The sequence below is a fragment of the Epinephelus moara genome, chromosome 10 (genome assembly GCF_006386435.1).
Source record: "Epinephelus moara isolate mb chromosome 10, YSFRI_EMoa_1.0, whole genome shotgun sequence".
NCBI lineage: Eukaryota > Metazoa > Chordata > Actinopteri > Perciformes > Serranidae > Epinephelus > Epinephelus moara.
Window position 1 is genome coordinate 5,343,307 of NC_065515.1, and position 20,466 is coordinate 5,363,772.

Sequence of the window (20,466 nt, forward strand, 5' to 3'; positions counted from 1 at the left end):
AGTGGAATCCTTTTAGATCCCAAAATACAAGGGAGAACAGTAGTCATCATTAAAAAAAAATAAATAGAAGGAGCTTGCTTTAATTGTTCCCCTGCATGTGTTCAATTTAAATTGGTCTATAAACATTAGATATACATCAGTTCATATCTTTAGACTTTAATTTGGGTGACAGAGATTTATGGCTTAATTCTTTGGTAATGACACCAGCCATTCTTAACAGTGTCTCAAAGAAAAAAAATTAAAAAGTCATATATAGTCAATAAAAAATCGTAAAACAATTTATCATTTATTCTTTTAAAAAGGCAATCGTAAAAGGCACAGTCCACAAATATATTCATCACACAACACAAATAAAATCATAGGGAAATCAACATAAATTCATCCTACAGTATCGACTATATCTCATAAATTCAAGCCATTAAAGGGCAAATTAAGTACAGTAGTACCAGATATGATTATGTAAGCTATGATGTACAGTACACAGGTTGTAGCTGAAAAAATATATAATAAATAGAATTGTCATGTTGAATTTATACAGACATTTCTCTCCCAAAATTACTAGCAAGTGGTCCTTCTGCAATGCACAGTAACTACACTACTATTTGGAAAAATCTCACTTAAAACATATTTCAGACTTAAAAAGCAAGCAAGCACTTATTCAGGTCTTAAACATGTTTTGTCACGTGAAATGTTCTTAAACGTTACTTTATCTCAAATAAATGCCCAAAATATAAAACAACAGCACCAAAAAATAGAAATAAAAAATGAAAATACAAAAACACAGCAACCACTGACACTAAAAACACACTGACCAATATCAGTCACTCAAGTACTGGAGGAGTTTAAATTAGCACTGATCATTAGCACCATATTGTATGTCCTACAATACACTGAAAGAGTTCTGCTGACTTTTGGTAAAAAGTAAAGAGAGGAGTAAAGTTGAATATGTTTTCTTGTCAGACTGAGAAAGTGCTACTGCGCAGGTCTAATTGTCCCCTGAATAAAGCACTTAAAAGTTTCCAATGATCACTAAAACACTGTTAGTATTATCTATCTCAGAGTAAATATAGTAAACTAAGACAACTGTCTAGTTAGCTGCCAGGCTATTTATGCTTTATCTAAAATATACTGACCTCTAGTTCCTGCCAATGTCCCATCAAACTGCCCTCCAATCATGTAAACTTGGAGCAGCCTTTGGGTGGTACAGTATCTCAGGATTTTATTGCTTTATTTGGTGGAAGCATAAGAGTAACATCACAGATGAAGTCAACTGAAATTTAATTTCACTGACATCCAGGATCGGTGTAAAGCCAGAGATCACAGGTGGCTCGCTGTAAGACGTTCAGGAGACCGACTTCTATTGCTGTTAAATGCCTAAAAAAAAAGATACATTATTGTTAAAGATATTTGCAACTATTGTGTAAGATTAAAACAAATCCAGATAAATAAAGCCGAGTTTTTTGAGCACATACCCTTAAGGCCATGGGTGTGCATGCATGTTAAGTGGAAAGAGCGATACATCTGAGTTTGAAATTAATCTGAATTACATGAGTAGCTGAGCAAGGTTAAGCTCAACAAATGGTGCCTGTCTCTGTGTGTTTGGTTGCACTGTCAAATATTATAGAGACTTACAAGAGTGCGAGTTGGGCTGAGAGAGCGAGAGCGCACGGGGCTGGCACTTCTGCTCCGGCTTCTGCTCCACTGTAAAAACAGACACCAGCAAACACATGAGCCTTTCCATGGACTTGCATTATTCTCCAGAGCACTGGTTCCCAACCTCTCGGCCTCCACTCGGGGATGTCAAAGCTTCACAGGTGGTTGCAAGGCTCTCTTGATTTTAAGGGGTGTACAGTTTTTGTATCGAGGCTGCACACATATATCTCAAGATTTCCTTCATTTCTGCAAAGAAAACTAAATTTTTAAAATTGAGATTATTATTCAAGATATGAACTTTAAAAAAAAAACAGCTCACAGGAAAAGGGCACAGTGAAGACCTGAGCACAAGCTAAATTCACAGAGCCTGCCCACTCTGCTTAACAGCCTCAATCTGCATGAGAATAGTGTGCACATAAAGCAACTGGAGCTAATAGAACAATGGCCAAGTGTCAGGGAGAATAAAACACTGAATTTCTCCAAAAAGAAGCCTCTTAAGTATGTATGATTGTTTAAAAAAACATAATACAGACAGAAAATTGTTTAAAAATTCCAAAGACTATCAGGAAAAGTCATGTTTGATGCAATATGTGTAATAATCTGCTCCAAATCGCTCGTTTTACACAAACTTCCTGCAGTTATTGTGTTCATTATTTGGGTTAATTGTAAAGGTTACCAGTCGTCTGTACTCTTATTGTTATGCATTGGATATAATATGATATATCCATAAAATACGTCACTTAGTCAAGAGTCTTCAGGTTGGGAACCATTGCTCCAGAGTACACTTAGATTAACTGACGTGTGTGAAATACTGTACAGTCAGTACCAGAGCACCCCTCCTGGTCACAGCCTCGCCCTTCACTACCACAGCATCTCCTTCCACCAAGGCTGGCCATATGTGGTACATCACCAGAGGAGCAGTGAAGTCTGAATCATAGCTGCGACGATACCTGTCAGACAGCGGCAGAGGAAAGCGTGAGGAAGAGCTGTGAGAATGTGTGTGAGGGTGACATCTGCTGGTAGAGACAGCAGAAAAGTTGAACTGCTGCGCTTCATAGAGTGATGTTTTACAGTAATTGTTTGGAAATGTACTAGCATCATACAGTAAAGGGCAGCCCCATTATCTATTTATTTATTTGAGGTTTTTATGCCATTCTTTAGTTTTGCAGTCGTGTTCCTGGTGTATTCAAATCCGAAAAACATGGATTTCTGCATAATGTCGTTGCTACATATAAACCCACATATGGCCGTGGATGCTGGGGATCAGTGCTGTAATCTGTATCACAACAAACAGGAAAAACACAGAATTCAGACAAAGGACTGTACAGAGGACTGACTTGCTGTCGTTGTAAAGTTCTCCATCACTGGCAAAGGCCAAGTCAAGCGGGGGGTCCAGTGTCTGCATGGCAAAGGCCACCCTGCACGTCTCCCTGATCAAGGTAGAGATAAGAGCAAAGTCCACCTCTGGCGGGAACGAGATCCGAGGGTTCACATTCATGGCATTGATCACATCCTGTGGAGAGGAAACACACAGACAGATGCACTGCCCTTATCAGTATCAAACTAATGTGTTTGTAAATCCTGCAGAGGACACAGGAGAGAATAATTTAATCCTACATTGACGCTGGCCCGAACGTCATAGAGGTCCAGGTTTCTGACAGTGTAATCCACAGCTGCATCCTCCAGACTTTCTGGTCCAAAGTGGGATGAAGACAATGTCTTTCTCACACGCAGCTTGAACTGACGGTAAGCCAGTTTCGCTGTCTTGAAGGATTCCTGAGACATGAGAACATGAAAACGACATTTTAAAGTCAATTGCTTCACGTGCCAGCGGACTATATAGCCCTGATTAAATCAATCAACTAGGGTACTACTGGAGTCATACCGCCACAGCAATGAAGATGATTTTCTGGACCATCTCTAAGTCAACAATGTGGCGTCGAAGCATGGTCTGGGCTTCCAGCCGCTCCACAGCGTACAGATCACTCAAGCGCGATACAAGACGTGCGTAGCGGGAGGAGTTAGTGAGCTGAGCTCTGGTGGGCGACTCGCTTCTCATGGGGCTAGACGAGCAACTGGGCCTTGGCAAGGGGCTGGGAGAGCGACTCCTCACCAACCTGAAAGAGACGGAGAGAGAGACATAATTTGAGACATCGTTCTGTGGAGCAAAATCTGTGTGTGTATGGACTAAATCACAATGTTTGTTTACAAAAACTTCCAGGTAGAAAACCTCTGTGTCACGTACATAAAATTAAATGGCACTGAGCACACGTTGCCTCAACTGGTTAGTTTTTGGCTCTAGACTGATATTGATTTTGTTAGGTGGGTCTTTTTAGGTGGCTTAAGTATGTTTTGCGGCGACCCCTGTCAGCAGTACGTTGTTTGGCTTCCGTGCTGGTAGATTTGGTTCATCAAAGACACTAGCAAAGCAACACAGCAACACAAAAACAGCATAGCAGAACCGCCGGATAAGTTGGACCACCGTGTTTAACTATGCATCTTTAAATTGTACAGTTACAGCTGAAAATGACAACAGAAATTAACTAGAGCACTCGGAGAGCGCAGACCTCTGCCAAGCACCTCGGATTTCCCGCCATTTTATTATTTTATCCACTTTGCTTCAACTGATCACCACCAAAAGTGGGTCATCTGTTCCTTGTCCCATTATCAACCTTTCATTAAAATCCATTCAGAACTTTTCGAGTTATTTTGCAGACAAACAGACCAACGCCGCGAAAACATAACCTCCTTAGCAGAGGTAACAAGGTTGTCAATTCTACATATCTCTGCAATTGAAATTGATAGATGTCTACCTGGAAGTGATTGTATTTATTAGTGCTACATCACAGTGATTCAGTCTCTATATGATATTTGTGTGTCTGTATTATGGGTGCTGGTTTACCTCTCCTGCAGCATGGCCTTCTCTGTGCTCAGAGTGGACACTTCATCTCTCAGCAAGCGAATCTGCCGCTCATAGTCGTAGTCAAAAGTCTCCAGCTTCCTCTTATACATCTCCACCTGCTCATGTGCAGATCGCAAACTGAAACACAGACACGCTTCACATCAACAGGGAACAACATACTGTGCATTGCTTTTGCGGATGAATATACATTCCAGCACTATTTGACTGTGTAACCCACTCTGCTTTCAGCTGCAGTATTTCATCTTCAGTGGCCAGCAGAGTGGTTGCTGATTTGCTCTTTGTCTCGTCCAGTTCCTTCTGAGCATTGACCAATCTGAAAACAAAAATCAGCTATTTTAATAGTGGGTTTCATGTATTACAGTGCATATAATTCAGACTGCAACGTGAGAGGGTATTAATAGATATAATAGACATTTCTATACATTCCCTCATCCATGGAGTTGTATCCATATTGTAGAATTTTTCATTTATCCAAACTACATCTAAACATGAGCTGGCTGCAGTCCATCATCTTATATCTCTTATACTCACTCTGCTCTGACAGAGTCCAACTGCAGGCGAGTGGAGCACAGCCGAGTGTCCATCTGCAGCATGTCACTCTCATGGGAGGCAGAGAGCTCCCTGATCCTCATGTCCTTCTCCGCTGAATCCTGATAGCAGATGATGATACAGTACAAATGTTGCACAGTAACCACAACACCAGATGGCCATAATAGAGGAAAATTATTTAAATTGGCTGAAAATATTGTGTTCGGTTTTTTTTCTACGATAAATGTAGTGCAGAAGTTTCACCTTTATTCACCTAATATTAAGACTTTTTTTCTTTATTCTTTTTAAATGACTTTGTTCTAATAATATTACGACATTTTCCCCTGTAAAATTAAGAGTTTATTCCTGTATTATTGCTACTTTTTCACATAGAATTATGACTTTATTCATGTAATGTTACGTTATTTTTGCCCCATAGACTTAAAAGTTTATTTGCATATTATCATGGCTTTTATTCTTGAAATAGTATGACTTTATTCTTATTGAATTACTTTACTAACTTTCTTGTAATATTACAACATTTTCCCCTGTAAAATTAAGCGTTTATACACAGTTATTACTACTTTTTTCTCATGAAATTGTGACTTTATTTATTTAATGTTACATCATTTTTTGCCCTGTAAAAATGATGCCTTTATTTGTTTAATATTAGGACTTTTTTCTTGAAGTAGTACGACTTTATTCTTGTTTTAATGACTTTTTTCTCAAAATCAAAGATTTTTTTTCATAGTGTGGCTCTGATACACTTTTGTATTTTTGTCTGTGGCGTAGATCAAATTAATTTTGGTGGATTAGTGAAATATTCAGTGTCATGAAGACAAGATGTCACCTGGATGAGCTGTAGACTGGTGTTGTCAGTGACAGAGGGCCTCGCCATTGAAAAACAGGTCCCAAGCCACGGCAGCAGGCGTGTTTTGAGGGTGTCCACTCCAGCATAGTGTCCACCTTTTTCATGAATTAAAAACAGAGCGTGTGTTGAGAAGTTCATGAGGGATTAAAACCTGTTTAATGCTTTGGAAGTGAAAGTGTAAATGCATATGCTTACCTTCAGCAGCTGTGAGGTTGAGGATGGCAAACAATTGGCCCTGGATCTTGGCGGTTAGTTCGATCAGCTCACAACATCTGTTTAGATTCTGGTCACAGGAAATAACCTGGGAGGGCAAATATGACAAACAACAGGCAAATGAACCAGACAGACCTTTGCTGTGTATGGCCACAGACAAATTAATTTCAGACACATGGTGACAGGGAGACGAATGTTCCACTTAGTCAGTCAATATTTACATTCAGCTTATCAGCTTTTGACACCACACAGAAGATTGAGAGTCCCACAGGCTTCATTAAACAGGTTGAGGAACTCTTTTGTTCCTCAGTCTGTCAACCTATAAAATATGGCTCCTAATTAGCCTCAGGGTACCTAAGCCCGACACTGAACACAAAAGGAATGATTAATTTGTTGCACTGCACCATCGTTTGATATGTGATTTGTAGCGTTTGTAGTACGGTTTTGTTGTTTGGTTACATGACAAATGTCTAATTTTTTCTGAAAATGAAGTCAAATCCAAACCATAAAAGCATTTGAAACTGTAAAATGTTACAGGCTTTATCCTGTCGGTTTGCTTTTTTCTGTTGTACTGATATATTTTCTGTGATGGATGAATATATAATGTTGGTACTGTATAATTGTAGTCATTACGATTGTTAATATTACTTTAAAAAAAAAACACCAATAACATTTTTAATGCCCAAAGGCAGAATTGTTTTAACAGACAGATGAGGGCACATTTCTCACTCAGACCAAAAAAGGTTTCAAAGGCTATCCAAAAAAGCAACAGGTATGTTGCCAGCTCTGTTTTCAATGAGAAACTTTATGACACAAGTGTTTAATGCCATACATTGACAGTTGTGTTCTTTAATAGATTTTTTAAAGATCTTAATTAACCAGAATCTAATTTTTAAAAAAACCACACACACACATAAGTGATACCAATGGATCGCAATAAAACAAGCAAACAGAAACAGAATGCCAGGGGGCAATATATAGCTACATATACAAAGCCAGAAGACATAATTCATTCATACAAATGCATTTAAAAAGATGCACAAATTCATTGTCCTAATAACCATATTATTTTTGGGGGGAGATTTAGATTTCATATATTGCCTGGTTCATTTTCAATTGAAATGATTATTTTGTGGATATGAGATTTTGCTAAAAGAATGATTAGGATAATATTCTTTGATTTTATTGCCAGGACATTTATTGAAACCAAACAAAACGTTTGTAGGCACAAAGGGAAATCAGAGTCAGTATTATCAATAATAAACTACTCAAGTCCTTCCTTAGCTTCTTAGTAAGGGCACAATGCCAAGATAGACGAATTTACATTGATATTCCTTTCAACTTGACAAGATAATAATTAGCTTTGTAATGTCTAAACTCCAAGATTTTCATACACTCTCTGACCAGACTAAAATGCAACATCTTCTTGGAGAAAATAGTGTTGGCGCCATAGATGCAGCAAGACATGCCAATGCATGTTCCAGCCGAAGAGACAACCAACGCAACAATATATAGGCCTAGTTCATCTAATCACAGATCAGACTCTGCCTTTTTATTTTTATTACTCCTTCACTTACTAAGTTTTTCCTTTTGAAATTAACGTATGTGCATTTGTAATAATACATTGTTGTTGATTTTTTTTTTAATTTTCACGATCTTAAATTCTCATTGTGCTCAGGCAACTCATAAGAAAGGGGTAAATTCCAGATATTTTTCCGATAAAGGTCTTTTGTAAGGCTGTTCCAGTAAGTAACTACATAAGGATAAGAGACAACATCACTCTAAAATAACTTGCATATGTCTTTTTTGTTATTTGTGGTAGAAACCCAATGCATTTATAGAATAACCTGCCTATATTTAAAGTTTAAAACAGTTCCTCTGGCACATGAGAGAAGTTTGCCTTCAGGGTTTTTCATTTTAACCCAAACCATAATATTTAAATAATAATAATAGTAATAATAATAACCTAACCAATAAAGTTGTTTATGGCAGAAGCCCTGAAGGCAAACTTCATCCAACCAGCGTCCCTCTGTTAGTTGTTCCGGTCTGCGTCGCCACCCAGCGGATTTCTACAGGAAGTAACAGGATGTGAACCATCTGGAAGTAAAAGATCTTTGGAAAAGTCCAACCGTAGCCATGGCGACTGGCGTCCATAGCAACCAAACTCTACCGAGAAATCAATGTCATCTAAACAAGTGCATTCCTCTGCTGTAGTGCTGTGAATTATTTCATGCATCATACAAACTACTGTGCAACAACTGCGCCAGCCATTATTGAAATAACAATGGGTAAAAAAAATATAAATTTTATAGGAGATAGTGAAACAGTCAGCAGTCGACAGAGGTAAACAGAGACAGTTATACTGTCTAGAGGAGGTGGTTATGTTATCTGCAACGCTTTGACTGAAACTTAAATTTCAAGTTTACACAAATGTAATTTTATGCCTCCACAACAGCAGATATCGATGCTGACCGAGGGCACTGATGAAGTGCTCTGGTCAGATTTAGGTCGCTCATTACTAATTGATGAACTTACATGGTAGTCTTTGTGCCAGCTCTCAAGCTTGTCCTGTAAGACGCTGAAGGAAGATGTATTAGTCAGTCTCCTCAACGTGTCGGCCATGTCAGTCCTCAGTAGGCCTAACCAATGCGCGGAGGGTTAAAACGCCTCAGGAGGAGGACAACAGCCGCCGGGGGTGTGATCTCCAAGGGGAGTGCGGTGCAGTAAAAATTCCTGTCCTGGCAGCTTTCTCCACCTACGACACAGATGCCAAGCACCGCCTCAGTTGTGGCAACCGAGCGGGACGAGTCGACACCGTAAACCACACAGTGTTTTGAATCTAAATAACTCGGGACGGATAAACTAGAAGCTCGGCTCTTTGTGTCAGTCAGTCCTCCGCACGTTCTGCTCTCCCCTCATGTAAATACGATTGTAATGTCATACTGTCAAACGACACCAAAGGCCCGCAGAGTCAACCCTGAGGCTCGGTAACGCACATATCCTATGCTGATGTTTCCGTTTTAAGTGGCTGTGTTAGATTAAATCCGATTATAATATACAGCAGGCCATACTGAACTGAATTACACGTGCAGGGAGGGCTGTCAAATCATTAGCACATTTAAAACCATAGCAAGTAGCCAGAATTACATGATCACGTGTGATTTAAGACTGAAACCAGGAGCAGACTACTGCACATAAGAGGCAAGCAATACTAATGCAAATTTTAATATAATAATATCTATAATGACAGAGTTCAACAAAATCACTCAATTGTTATACCTTATTAACAGCATACTATTTGCAACATTTTAAAAAGGATAAGGCCAAAACATAGACTGTATAAATAAGGGCCAAAATAACAAAATAAAATAGGCTACATTATTTTATTGTTTCTTACTTTTAGTATTAGTAAATGTCTTTATGTGTTGTGCATTTTATTGTTACTTTAGTGTTAGGAAATGTCTTGTCTTTAACTGTGGTGCTCGTGCATTTTATCCTGTCACCGTGGGATAGAGAGAAATGTCTCCTCGATTCCTCTGTATGTCTGGTACATGTGGGGAAATTGACAATAAAGCTGACTTTGACTTTGATTCACAAGGGCAATTCAAAGTGTGTTGCAGAGCAATACAATATAAAACATAAATAATACATGAAATAGCAAAGAGAAAAAAGATCTATAGGGTAAAATTAAATAGCCTAGTAAGTGATTTACAATTAAAAAAAATCACAATTCAAAATAGCAAAGGTGCAGACAATAGGTCCAAAGATAAAAACATTATTTAAAATGAGTTTATAAATAAGGTTGCAGTTATTACAGGATGGAGAAGGCAATGTTAAAGACAAATGTTTGTAGATTTGACTTAAAAATGGTCAGAGTTGGGGCATAACATTGACATCATTGCCTTTTGCTTTGCAGCAAAGTGTTTTAATTAAATCCAGAGTTTATTGTAAAACTGTTACTGTTAAATGTTTTTCATTGCTGCTTAGATTTTATTGTTAATTAATAAAGAGATCTTGGATGAGGCATTGAGTATTATGGCTCGTTGGCAGTTTACCTATGGAAAATATGAATGGACATGTTTTTCTATTTTAGGATCCTTCTGTCATTGGCTGGTTGAACTTGGGATGAACCATTTTTTATTAACATAGAAACGTCTTTTTTTTTGTTAGCGCATTTAGCGTAAACTACAAAACCCCGGGAGTTTGTTCTCCTTCGTATTATCATTACCTTTTTATTCTTGAATAAATGTTGTGTACTCGATAAGTTACATTAAAACAATAACCAGTGTCGTCACCCTCGACGGTGACAAGTGGTACGGCCCTGTCACTGTGCGAGCAGGAGAGGGAGGGTCAACATGGCGTCTGAACAGGTCCGTTATGTTTAATATTTGTTGTTTTTCTTGCATTTTACCCCGTTTTTGCTGATGCGTTTTCCAATAGGGTAGTAATGTATGTCCCCGAGTGACTTAATGTCATAATTATAAATGTACTGGGCTCTGTTGTCGGTCATACGTGTAATAAATACCGACCTCCGCTGCCGTTATTATAGCTAGCGTTATATGGATATAAAATTATTGTAGCAGATCTGCTGTCAAACAGCAATGCCATTTTGCTAATATAAAGAGCAGAGAAGCTGTATGATACCGAGACAATCGAGTGTATCTCTATTTTGATGCTAAAATGAGTGCAGTTTATTTTTAGTTCTGCCACAGACAGGCTGTCGAGGGGATTTTAACTGAGATGCATTCCAACGCAGAGCACAAGACACATTGGAAATAAGCAGGAGCCTAAAGTTTGATATGGATATGTATAGTAAATGTACATTTGTGGAGAATGTCATACACAGAGAAGGCCATGGTTTACAACTCTGAGCTAGAATTAGCCTGGAAACAAGGTATGTAAGATAAGATGAGATAAGATAAGATAAGATAAGATAGAGCTTTATCTATACTGAGGGAAATGGCTTTACAGCAGTTGTAATGCAAAGTTGTAAGTGTGCACATACAAAGAGTGCAATATACAAAAACTATAATAACATAGCAGTAAGTGCAAAATATAAAAACCAGATAACAGTAAGGTGCAATCCTATATATACAATGCCAAAATACAGTCACCAGTGTGGATGGTAAATAAAAATATAGATCATATATTGTTATAGAAATACAGTGACATTTCATGCTATTTCTGTGTATATTATAGGGATGCACATTACTATGTCCTCGGCAATATAAAGATATATCGTTATCGAGATATGAGACTATACACCGTCTTGATTTTGGATATCGTATCGTTATAAGACATAAATGGTCTTTTTCCCTAATTTTAAAAGCTGCATTACAGTAAAGCAATATAAACATATCAACTTACAAGACTTTTGTCTTTTGTGTTTGTTTTAGCACTTGCCTTAACCCAGTTAGTCATTACATATCCACATTATTGATGATTATTGATCAAAAATCTCATTGTGTTAATATTTTCTGAAAAAACAAACAGAGAGAGTATTTGGTCAGAAATATTAGTATGTTTGTTTTTGTTTACGAGTCGTAGCATTGATGAAGTGCTCTTGAGGAGATTTAAAAATATCAAGATATATATCGACTATGGAGATGTAGTCCAAAAATATTATGATGTAATTTTCAGAACATATTGCCCAGCCCTAGTCCTCAGTATCGGCCGATATCGGCTTTAAAATGAAATATCAAAATCGACCAACATGCTTTGTCTTATTTAGCACAATGAATGAATGTTACATACATTGTATTGTAAAAGAGATATTGTATTTCATGTCTCCATCTGCTGGTGGACTGTCACGATGAGAGTACGCATGGATAATATGATGTTAATTCCACTACATGTACATAAAATAGACTTGATGTCATTGTATCATCAAATGCTCTTGTATAGTTTCTGTTTTAGATATTCTTTTATACCTCTAGGGTTGCAGTGATATATCGGTTTCAAGGCACACAATATAAAAGTTGACAGTTATCATACGGTGTACATTTACGTATCCACGATATTGGGGGAAAAAAACGCAACTGGACAGAGAATCTCCGCTTTGTTTTTGTTATTTTCAAATGGGAGACATTTTATACATACATCCGTTAAGAAAATGGTTTCAGGTTTCAATTATGGTTATAAAACGTTTGTACAACAAAAAATAACCCTTTTGTTTTCATTCCTTTAAGGGTCATTCTGGCTGATGATAATATAAACTCTGTAATACCGTGAAACCGCAATCTTTTCTGAGACTGTTATTGTTCCCTGAAAATCTCATACTGTTGCAACCCTGTGTGCCTCTATTTATTTTTGTTACTATCTATACTTACCTGTATATTATCTTAAATTTGATTTTGAATTCCAGTCTTTCCAAACAAATTTAAATGAATAGATATTGTTATATGCAGTTTAATGACATAATTATTTACTGATCTCTTATGGCTTTCCGTAGTGCTCTCCTTAGTGATTTTAGTGTCCCGCCTCAGAGATTGTTTTGCTTTCCAGGAGAGCTCCAATGGGCCCGTGAAGAAGTCCATGCGAGAGAAGGCGATAGAAAGACGTGGTATCAACAAGGAACACAACAGTAACTTCAAAGCAGGCTATGTACCCATAGAAGAGGAGCGTCTTCATAAGACAGGGCTGAGAGGACGCAAGGGAAACATGGCTGTCTGCATTGTTGTCCTCCTCTTCCTCCTCGCCTTAATCAACCTCATTGTGAGTTCCATAAATGTACTCATCCATCTAATAGATCCTCATATACTTTCCTGAAAATGATGGCAAAGAGTTGACACAGACAAACTGGTCATTATGTTGTTGCCTGAATAATGATCCTTTATAATCTGCAACAACTCCACTGTCCCTCAGATCACTCTGGTAATATGGACAGTGATACGTATTGGTCCAAATGGGTGCGACAGTATGGAGTTCCATGAGACCGGCCTGCTACGCTTCAAACAGAAGGCAGACATGGGCATTGTTCACCCACTGCACAAGAGCACAGTAGGAGGCCGCAAAGACCAGGACCTGGTTCTTGTTGGCAACAATAATCCGGTGAGAAACACAGAGTACACTTACAGTCAACATTGATCATTTTATATACATGGAAAATGACACACTGAGCATGCTCCTCAAACTCTTCTCTTTGTTCTATGTATGTTGTTCCAGGTTGTGTTCCAGCAAGGCACTACTAAGCTGAGTGTAGAGAAGGACAAGACCTCAGTCGTCAGTGATGTTGGCATATCCTTCACAGACCCTCGCACGCAGACCACATTCTTCAGCACAGACTTTGAAAACCACGAGTTCCATTTGCCCAAAGGAGTCAAAGTTCTCAGTGTCAAAAAGGCCTCCACAGAAAGGGTGTGTATAACGCTAATAACATCTAATAGATGTAACAAAATAATATTTATAGCATCAGTTATAATGTTAGTGTTTCACAACCTGTGCTCAAAGTACTCACAGCACCCAATAACCCATAAAGGTGAATGTCATTTTTAGAATTTCTGCAAATTAATTAAGAAACAGGGTGTCTGCAGGTCCACAAAAAGTCTTGAAATTGAAAAAAATTCAACGTGTGAGGGCTTATTTGCAACAATCATTTGATCCAATTTAATTTATCCATCTTTTAATTTCCTTTTCTCAAAATGAGTCGAGCTTTTCTGAGTGAAAGTCCATATTTGCTTTTTTTGTGTGGAGATTTGTTTTTCTAAAGAAATGAAGGAAAGAACAAAAAAAAACATTAACTATAACAATACTATTACTTTATATATGGAGAGGATGTAATAAAACTAAACCTACGGGACATTTGGACGTACAAACATATGTTTATAAACACAAATGGATCAGAAATGATCAGAGTTGGGAAAGAAAAACAATAAGTTATTCAGCATCAACGAACATCCACATTGCTGATGTTACAAATCTTGAAACCTGCCACTGCACCTAATGCTGTACTTTATAATTGCACTTACCAGGTGGCAAAATGTAGATTGATTTAACTCACTTTAATAACCATATTCCTACCTAAAACATACCTCTGCACAGGACCGCACAAATGTTCTACTTTACTTTATTTGTTTATTTGAAGAGGACCGTGCATATTAATGAACAATCGGTACAAATACATGACGTCATGTAAATATGCCGGATTTAGCTAGAAGCTAATTTCCATCCGTAGTCCTCACATTTAAAAGACAGACAGACATACCATAAATAACAGTTAAATCAACAACATATAAAGTGCACAACAATATTAACAGCAGTTATACAGTAGATTCAACAAGGGGCTTCAGTAGAGAACTGTATGAGAGGGCTGATCAATGATTCATTCATGGGTGCAGATTTGATGAGTCAATAGCCATCCTTTAAGCTGTTTTTTAAAAGTAGTGAGAGTGGGACTGTCTCTGATTGAGGTTGGGAGACCATTCCAACCTACACTGCCCTTTACAGTAAGGGAATTTTGGCCTATAGAGATTCGTCTGAACTGCACCTCGCAGTCCCCTCTGGAGGCAGATCTGGCACTGAGCGTGTTGTCTCTCCGTTTAAAAAAAACCTCCAACGGGGGAGGAGCCAGCCCGTTGGAGGTTTTATAGATGAGGCAGCTGTATTTAAAATTTTTTTTAAATGTTCAAAACTCAATAAATTGTACCTCACAAGAATTGGACAGTGATGTGAGGAATATGTTTTTTTGGTGAATACCTTTATGACTTTTTTGTAGAGTTGTTCAATTGGTTTCAGTGTGGTGACTCCAGCAAACGACCATATCACAAAACAGTACTCAATATAAGACAGAATCATGCAGTGGAGATAAGATTTAGCAGCATCAGACGAGATGAGGGGCCTGATTTGTTTAAACTTTGCAGGCTGAATCTTATCGTGTTGGCCACTTTTTTGATGTGTTTCTTAAATGTGAGATTCGTGTCTAATGTGATACCTAGGTACTTGAACTGGGTTACCAATTCAAGTTCCTCTTCTCTGATGAATACGTTGGATCTGTTCTGCTCTACTGGTCGCTTTGTGAATGTCATACACACCGTTTTTTTTTTTTGTGTTGAGCATAAGGCAGTTGTTATTGAGCCAATCTTGTACCTTAGTTAGAGCATTTGTGAGTTTGTTGGAGGTAATGACAGAGTTTGAACCGTGAGTGAAAATGACTGCGTCGTCCGCATACATCTGGACATTAAGGTCTGGGCACACATCTGGGAGGTCGTTTATGTACAGTGAAAATAACAACGGCGCAAGGATCGAACCCTGAGGGACACCAACTGTTGTATTGCGAATACAACATATATACTCTATATATACTATACAGTATTGGCCTCCTGTGTTTTGGAGCCGGATTTAAAAATGGGAGTCACCGTGGCCACCTTCCAGGCTGGCGGGACTTTGTTTTGGTTAATTGATAAGTTAACCAAGTGGGTAATGGGTTTGAGTAATGCATGACAATGTGTCTTTAAGAAGTTTGTATCAATCCTGTGTATATCTTTTGTTTTGGAACATTTGAGTGCTCCAGTGATCTTTGTGACTTCTGTCTCTGTTATGTTTGCCAGCTGAAAAATGGGCTGCTCATCATTGATCAAGCGAGGTGCAATAGTTGAAGGAGTGAAAAGTCTTGTTATTTCGGTCACACTGTCTAAAAAATAATTGTTATAAGTGGTTGCAATTCTTGCAGGATCCTTCACCAAAACATTATAAATTTTTAGTCAAGGTTTGTTACCTTTATACTTACCTGCAATGCTTGAATATGAAAAAAGGAGTTGTTTTTTTTTAATTATTCCTAAATTTGTTGATAAATTATCTTAAAAATGACTTGAAAAGCATTAAATTTAAGTGTGTGATACCTGCAGACATCCTGATAAAGCATTAAAAAGTCCTCAGGAACACACTCAATTTCATCAGTTTAGACTCAAGTAGAAATTCAGTTTTTAACATGGCAAGGACTGAACGTACCGACCCTGAAAATTCTGGAATATCTGCAGAATAAGTACCTGAATGTTCCTGTGTTGCCAAACCAAAGCCCAGATTACAAATGTAAAAATCCAGGGAGACGTGACGTTTGCAGTTCGCCATTGCTGACAGAGTCGGAGAGAATCTGAATGAGCGCAGGTGTGCGAAGCTGATAAGAAGACTCAAAGCTGTGTTCCCCAACAGCAGTGTTCTTACAATGCTACAAACTGAAGGCCAAAAATAAACACAGAGAAAATATTTTAGCTTCACATCTTTAATAAACGGGGAAAAATGATTTTCAAAACTTGCTCACAGTGTGATTTGAGGACAATCTGTGTGAGAAGCCAAAGCCTCTATAAATGTTGTTTGTAGTTTTAAGGCCTGTGATGTCAGACTCCAACTGTGCAGAGCAGTGTTAGTACACTTAATGTGACTTTTTTCCATCATTTATGATTTGTAAGCTTGATGTATTGTTGCATTCACACTCCATAAGGGTTTACAAATCTCATGTTTTGTCTCTGACGTTAGATCACCAGTAGTGCAGCGTCTGACCTGAACATTAAAGGCGACAGCAAGGCCATCATTCGTGGAAATGAGGGCGTCAACATCATGGGCCGCACTGTAGAGTTCAAGATGGGCGGAGGCATCGAGCTCAGGGCTGTGAGTATTCTTTCACACACATACATATGGGCACTGGGGGGGGGCGGCGACCAAGCTGCCAGTTTGTTGGAGGTGCAAACACTGGAGGCGGAGGTGCAAACCACAAACCCTACCCTTTAATATGAATATGATACGCATATTTTAATCATAGTCTGTTTTTATAAATGTCATCCGATTACAATTCTCAACTCGAGCCAAGTGCAGTTGCACGGTATTACCTGAAGTTGGAGTTTTGTTGCCTGAATGATTGTCCCTATAGATTGCCTGGTGATGTTTGGTTGACTGATGAATGAATTAATGAAAGGCCACTGGTAGACTCCAGAAACATTTACGTTAACCTGATAGACACTTGTAATGCCTGCACTACAAAGCAAGTTATGTAGTTGGACGATGGAGAAACTACTCTGAATATGTCACTTTAAAACACTTAAAGTCAGACTGTTTCTGTTTCCGAAGCAAAGAGTGGGAAACTAGTTAATGACAGATGAGGTCTATATGACCGTAGTGTTGCATTTATTATCATTTATGATCAGTTATAGTCATGGGAGCCAAAAGTATTGTTTTTCTTTGGTTTTTATTTCCAGTTATTGTCACACAGATGTCTCGTGTTATTCTGAGCTGCAGTGCTGGAATCAGGGTGTAAAATCAGCCACACTGTCAGCTAGACAAGGATAAAATAAACTTTGCACAATTAAAATGCAGCTAGAATCATCATCCTTTGTTCAATGTCAGAAACAATCTCTCTGTTTGTTAGAAGCTCCATTTAAAAACCAGAGTGGAAATCAAAAGCCTGAAACAAAAACAAAAAAAAAGACTCTAATGATCTATAAAAATCTAGGGCTGCACCTGACTAAGAATTTCCCCAGTCGGCCAAAAGTCGTCATGTAGGGCCATTAGTCGACTAGTCTCCTGCATGTTTACGATATGAATGTAATGATTAAATGATATATTTTGGTGGTTTGAGTTGAAGGTGTGAGAAAGAATAGTATCAGTAACATTGTTAACACTGTGCTACATTACAGAGAAATACAAAACCGTACTAATGAACCTTCATTAATATAGGCCTATATTTTATCTACAAGTGCACGTCACACACTGAGCGAGCCGCCTGTTAATGACGCTGTGGGCTAATGGGCATGTAGCTACTTCCATGTTTCAGATGATACGTCATGTTTGTAGTCGACCAATGAAGATGAGTTTACATATCACCTTGGGTTCGTCCTTCACCTTCTCAAAATGATCCCACACTTTGGATTTCCTGCCCGACATGTTATTAACTAGCCTGTGGAATAACCGCAGGTACCAGCCCTGGAAACTGACCTGACTCCTGTCTGACTGCTGAGCGTGGACACTTCCTGTGTCTGTCCTTTCAAAATAAAGTCACACATGGTCCAGTCATATAGGTTTTGATTTATTTTGACAAGGTGCAGCTAATAGAGATTTGCTTTTTTTGTTTTTGTTTACTGCAACCAAGCGCCCAATGAAGTCTTGCCAACTAATGACCTTTCTGGTCGACTATCAGGGAACAGACCTGAAAAATACGTTGTACAACACATTGTCAATACTACATTATAGTTAGACCTGTTTTCGACCCGAATTTCCATTTATCGGAAGCTGTAACGAACTATTAAGCACCCTTATTTTTCCTCACTTATGATTTTTTGCCATAAAAGGGACTCATTGTGCAGATGACTACTTGTGAGAAAATCATTAATCTGACTAATAAACCAATGGGTTTTATAATCCGCTGTGTTGCTAGCACAACCCGTTGCCCAAAGTGCTCTTTTCTCAGGCTCCTTTTCATGGCTCTGGAATTTAAGGAATATTTGGAGCTCCCGTCTTCATTTTCATGAGGTAATGGTTCTTGCAGGTCCCTGCACTACACCACATCACCATAGTTATGCACTGACACTGAAGAAAATAGCAATATTTCAGAGTGATAAACAGTTAATCCTGGCGATCCCAAAGCCGATACCCTGTTTGTTTGCACCTCCAACACAGTGGCAGTTAAGTCAGGATGACGTCACCACAGGTGAAAGAACGGAGTGTATTCTTGTTAATACGACTCAAAGTGCAGATTATGATGTGTTTTAAATAAAGGTTTTGCAGACTCTTCTGGTATGAATGTACTTTAGAGCTGATGAACATAAACATGTGGGAATGAATGGGTTATTTTCTCTTTGCAGGAGAACAGCATCGTCCTCAATGGATCGGTCATGTTCAATGCTACACGCATCCCTAACTCCGCGGGAGATGTGTATTTCGATGAAGGCATGGAGAGGTATAAGCTCTGCATGTGTGCAGATGGGACTCTGTTCCGTGTGCAGGTGAAATATCCCAACATGGGCTGCCAGACTTCAGATAACCCGTGTAAAAAAGCTCACTAGGAGACTTGACTGGAGTCTGCTCTTACATCTCCCTACAGTCTGTCACCACTGAAGTCAGATTACAAATTTGCATATATATAGAAAATTCTATAGGACATTCATCATGACTTGCACATTATGATACCTCTGCAGGAGACCTGATAAATTCTGTATTCCTTATTTTGTTTGCCAAACAGGAATTGTGTTACAGATCATTGCCACTTGGCCAAAGATACGAACATACATGCAAGTGCTGAAGTATTTTTATTGTTCTGCAGGTGTGCCAACGTTATCTAAAATGAAATAATGCCATATCAGTGTGTAACACTTTAACATATTGTCTTTTACACTGCCTACTGATTAAAAGAAACTACAGTATTTACTTTTTGCCTTACCGTCCAGTATTACCACTACATAGACCTTGCAGAGGGGTTGTGTAGGATCTTATTTGCTCATTGTTCTGGCAGCTTTGTTTGATATTTTTGTTTTATTATATTCACTGACAGGCGTGAGACACTACATGATTATTATAATGATTTATGTAATATTAAATTTGGGATAAACTGAAAAACACAAGGTATATTTTAAGCCATCCAGTAAAACAGAGTAGGTCTCTTTGTTGGACTGTCCATAATGCACGTGCCAATGGATTTACAAGGGATGATATAGAATATAATATTTATGTAATATTCTAATTTTGTTGCAAAACATTTTTTTATGACAAAATAATACAATATTGACAAACAGAAGGAGAGTGTGTGCACTAAGTTATGCTACAGATTAATGCAAATCTCTTTAAATGTTGATGAATGTCAGGAAAGCTTAAATCAGTAGCGTGGTTTGAAGCCTATATTGAGTGGTTTGAATTTTGTGCAATATATGTAGTATAAAAGATTTGACTTTCATTTTTGCTTTGGATTGTCTTGTCTGTTTTATAATGTTGAGAAACGTCATGAAGTAGTCGCTCTCAGAGAATCACAGATGTTGTCTGTTGTGTTTTTGATCAGCTAAATGAAAAAAAAAAAATGTCAATCAGCCTTATTTGAAAAAATGTCCAACATTTCATTGCTATGTTTGTTTCAATAAAGAAACATGTTGCTATGTGAAACTTCTTATCATTGGTCTCAGGAAATGTCTCAAGTCTTTACATGGTCATTTAAAACCATAAAAAAATACTGTGTCTCATTACGCTGGTTTATTATCTAATAGAATGTGCAGCCGGGGCATGGTTCTCCTCGCCATAAACTGTTAAGTTGTCTATCATACATGTAGAGGAAAAGAATCACAGTAAGACATTAACCAGACATGTA

At 38.2% G+C, this 20,466-nt stretch overlaps 2 protein-coding genes across 2 annotated transcripts; one reads left to right on the plus strand and one right to left on the minus strand.

The window, feature by feature from the left end:
- Positions 1-268: 268 nt before the first annotated feature.
- On the minus strand, positions 269-9,139 carry spata18 (spermatogenesis associated 18). The gene is made up of 12 exons (XM_050054950.1): positions 8,724-9,139; positions 6,171-6,276; positions 5,955-6,070; positions 5,108-5,226; positions 4,794-4,889; positions 4,556-4,693; positions 3,539-3,770; positions 3,271-3,429; positions 2,991-3,166; positions 2,480-2,603; positions 1,633-1,701; positions 269-1,374 (listed from the first exon to the last, which is right to left on the minus strand). The coding sequence occupies exons 1-12, from the start codon at positions 8,808-8,810 to the stop codon at positions 1,318-1,320; spliced, it is 1,479 nt and encodes a 492-aa protein (XP_049910907.1). The 5' UTR covers positions 8,811-9,139; the 3' UTR covers positions 269-1,317.
- Positions 9,140-10,506: 1,367 nt separating this feature from the next.
- sgcb (sarcoglycan, beta (dystrophin-associated glycoprotein)) lies at positions 10,507-20,274 on the plus strand. Its single transcript, XM_050055615.1, has 6 exons — positions 10,507-10,558; positions 12,693-12,902; positions 13,053-13,238; positions 13,353-13,544; positions 16,659-16,790; positions 18,977-20,274. Exons 1-6 carry the CDS (start codon positions 10,544-10,546, stop codon positions 19,175-19,177), a joined length of 936 nt encoding a protein of 311 aa, XP_049911572.1. The 5' UTR covers positions 10,507-10,543; the 3' UTR covers positions 19,178-20,274.
- Positions 20,275-20,466: the final 192 nt, after the last annotated feature.

Coding starts and splice junctions, on each gene's coding strand:
- spata18 (XM_050054950.1), bottom strand. CDS start 8,810: ATGGCCGACACGTTGAGGAGACTGACTAATACATCTTCCTTCAGCGTC. Junction 4,694..4,793: donor ATACTGCAGCTGAAAGCAGA/GTGGGTTACACA, acceptor TCTGTGTTTCAG/TTTGCGATCTGCACATGAGC. Junction 1,375..1,632: donor TCAGCCCAACTCGCACTCTT/GTAAGTCTCTAT, acceptor CTTTTTTTTTAG/GCATTTAACAGCAATAGAAG.
- sgcb (XM_050055615.1), top strand. Junction 12,903..13,052: donor TCGCCTTAATCAACCTCATT/GTGAGTTCCATA, acceptor ACTGTCCCTCAG/ATCACTCTGGTAATATGGAC. Junction 16,791..18,976: donor GAGGCATCGAGCTCAGGGCT/GTGAGTATTCTT, acceptor TTCTCTTTGCAG/GAGAACAGCATCGTCCTCAA.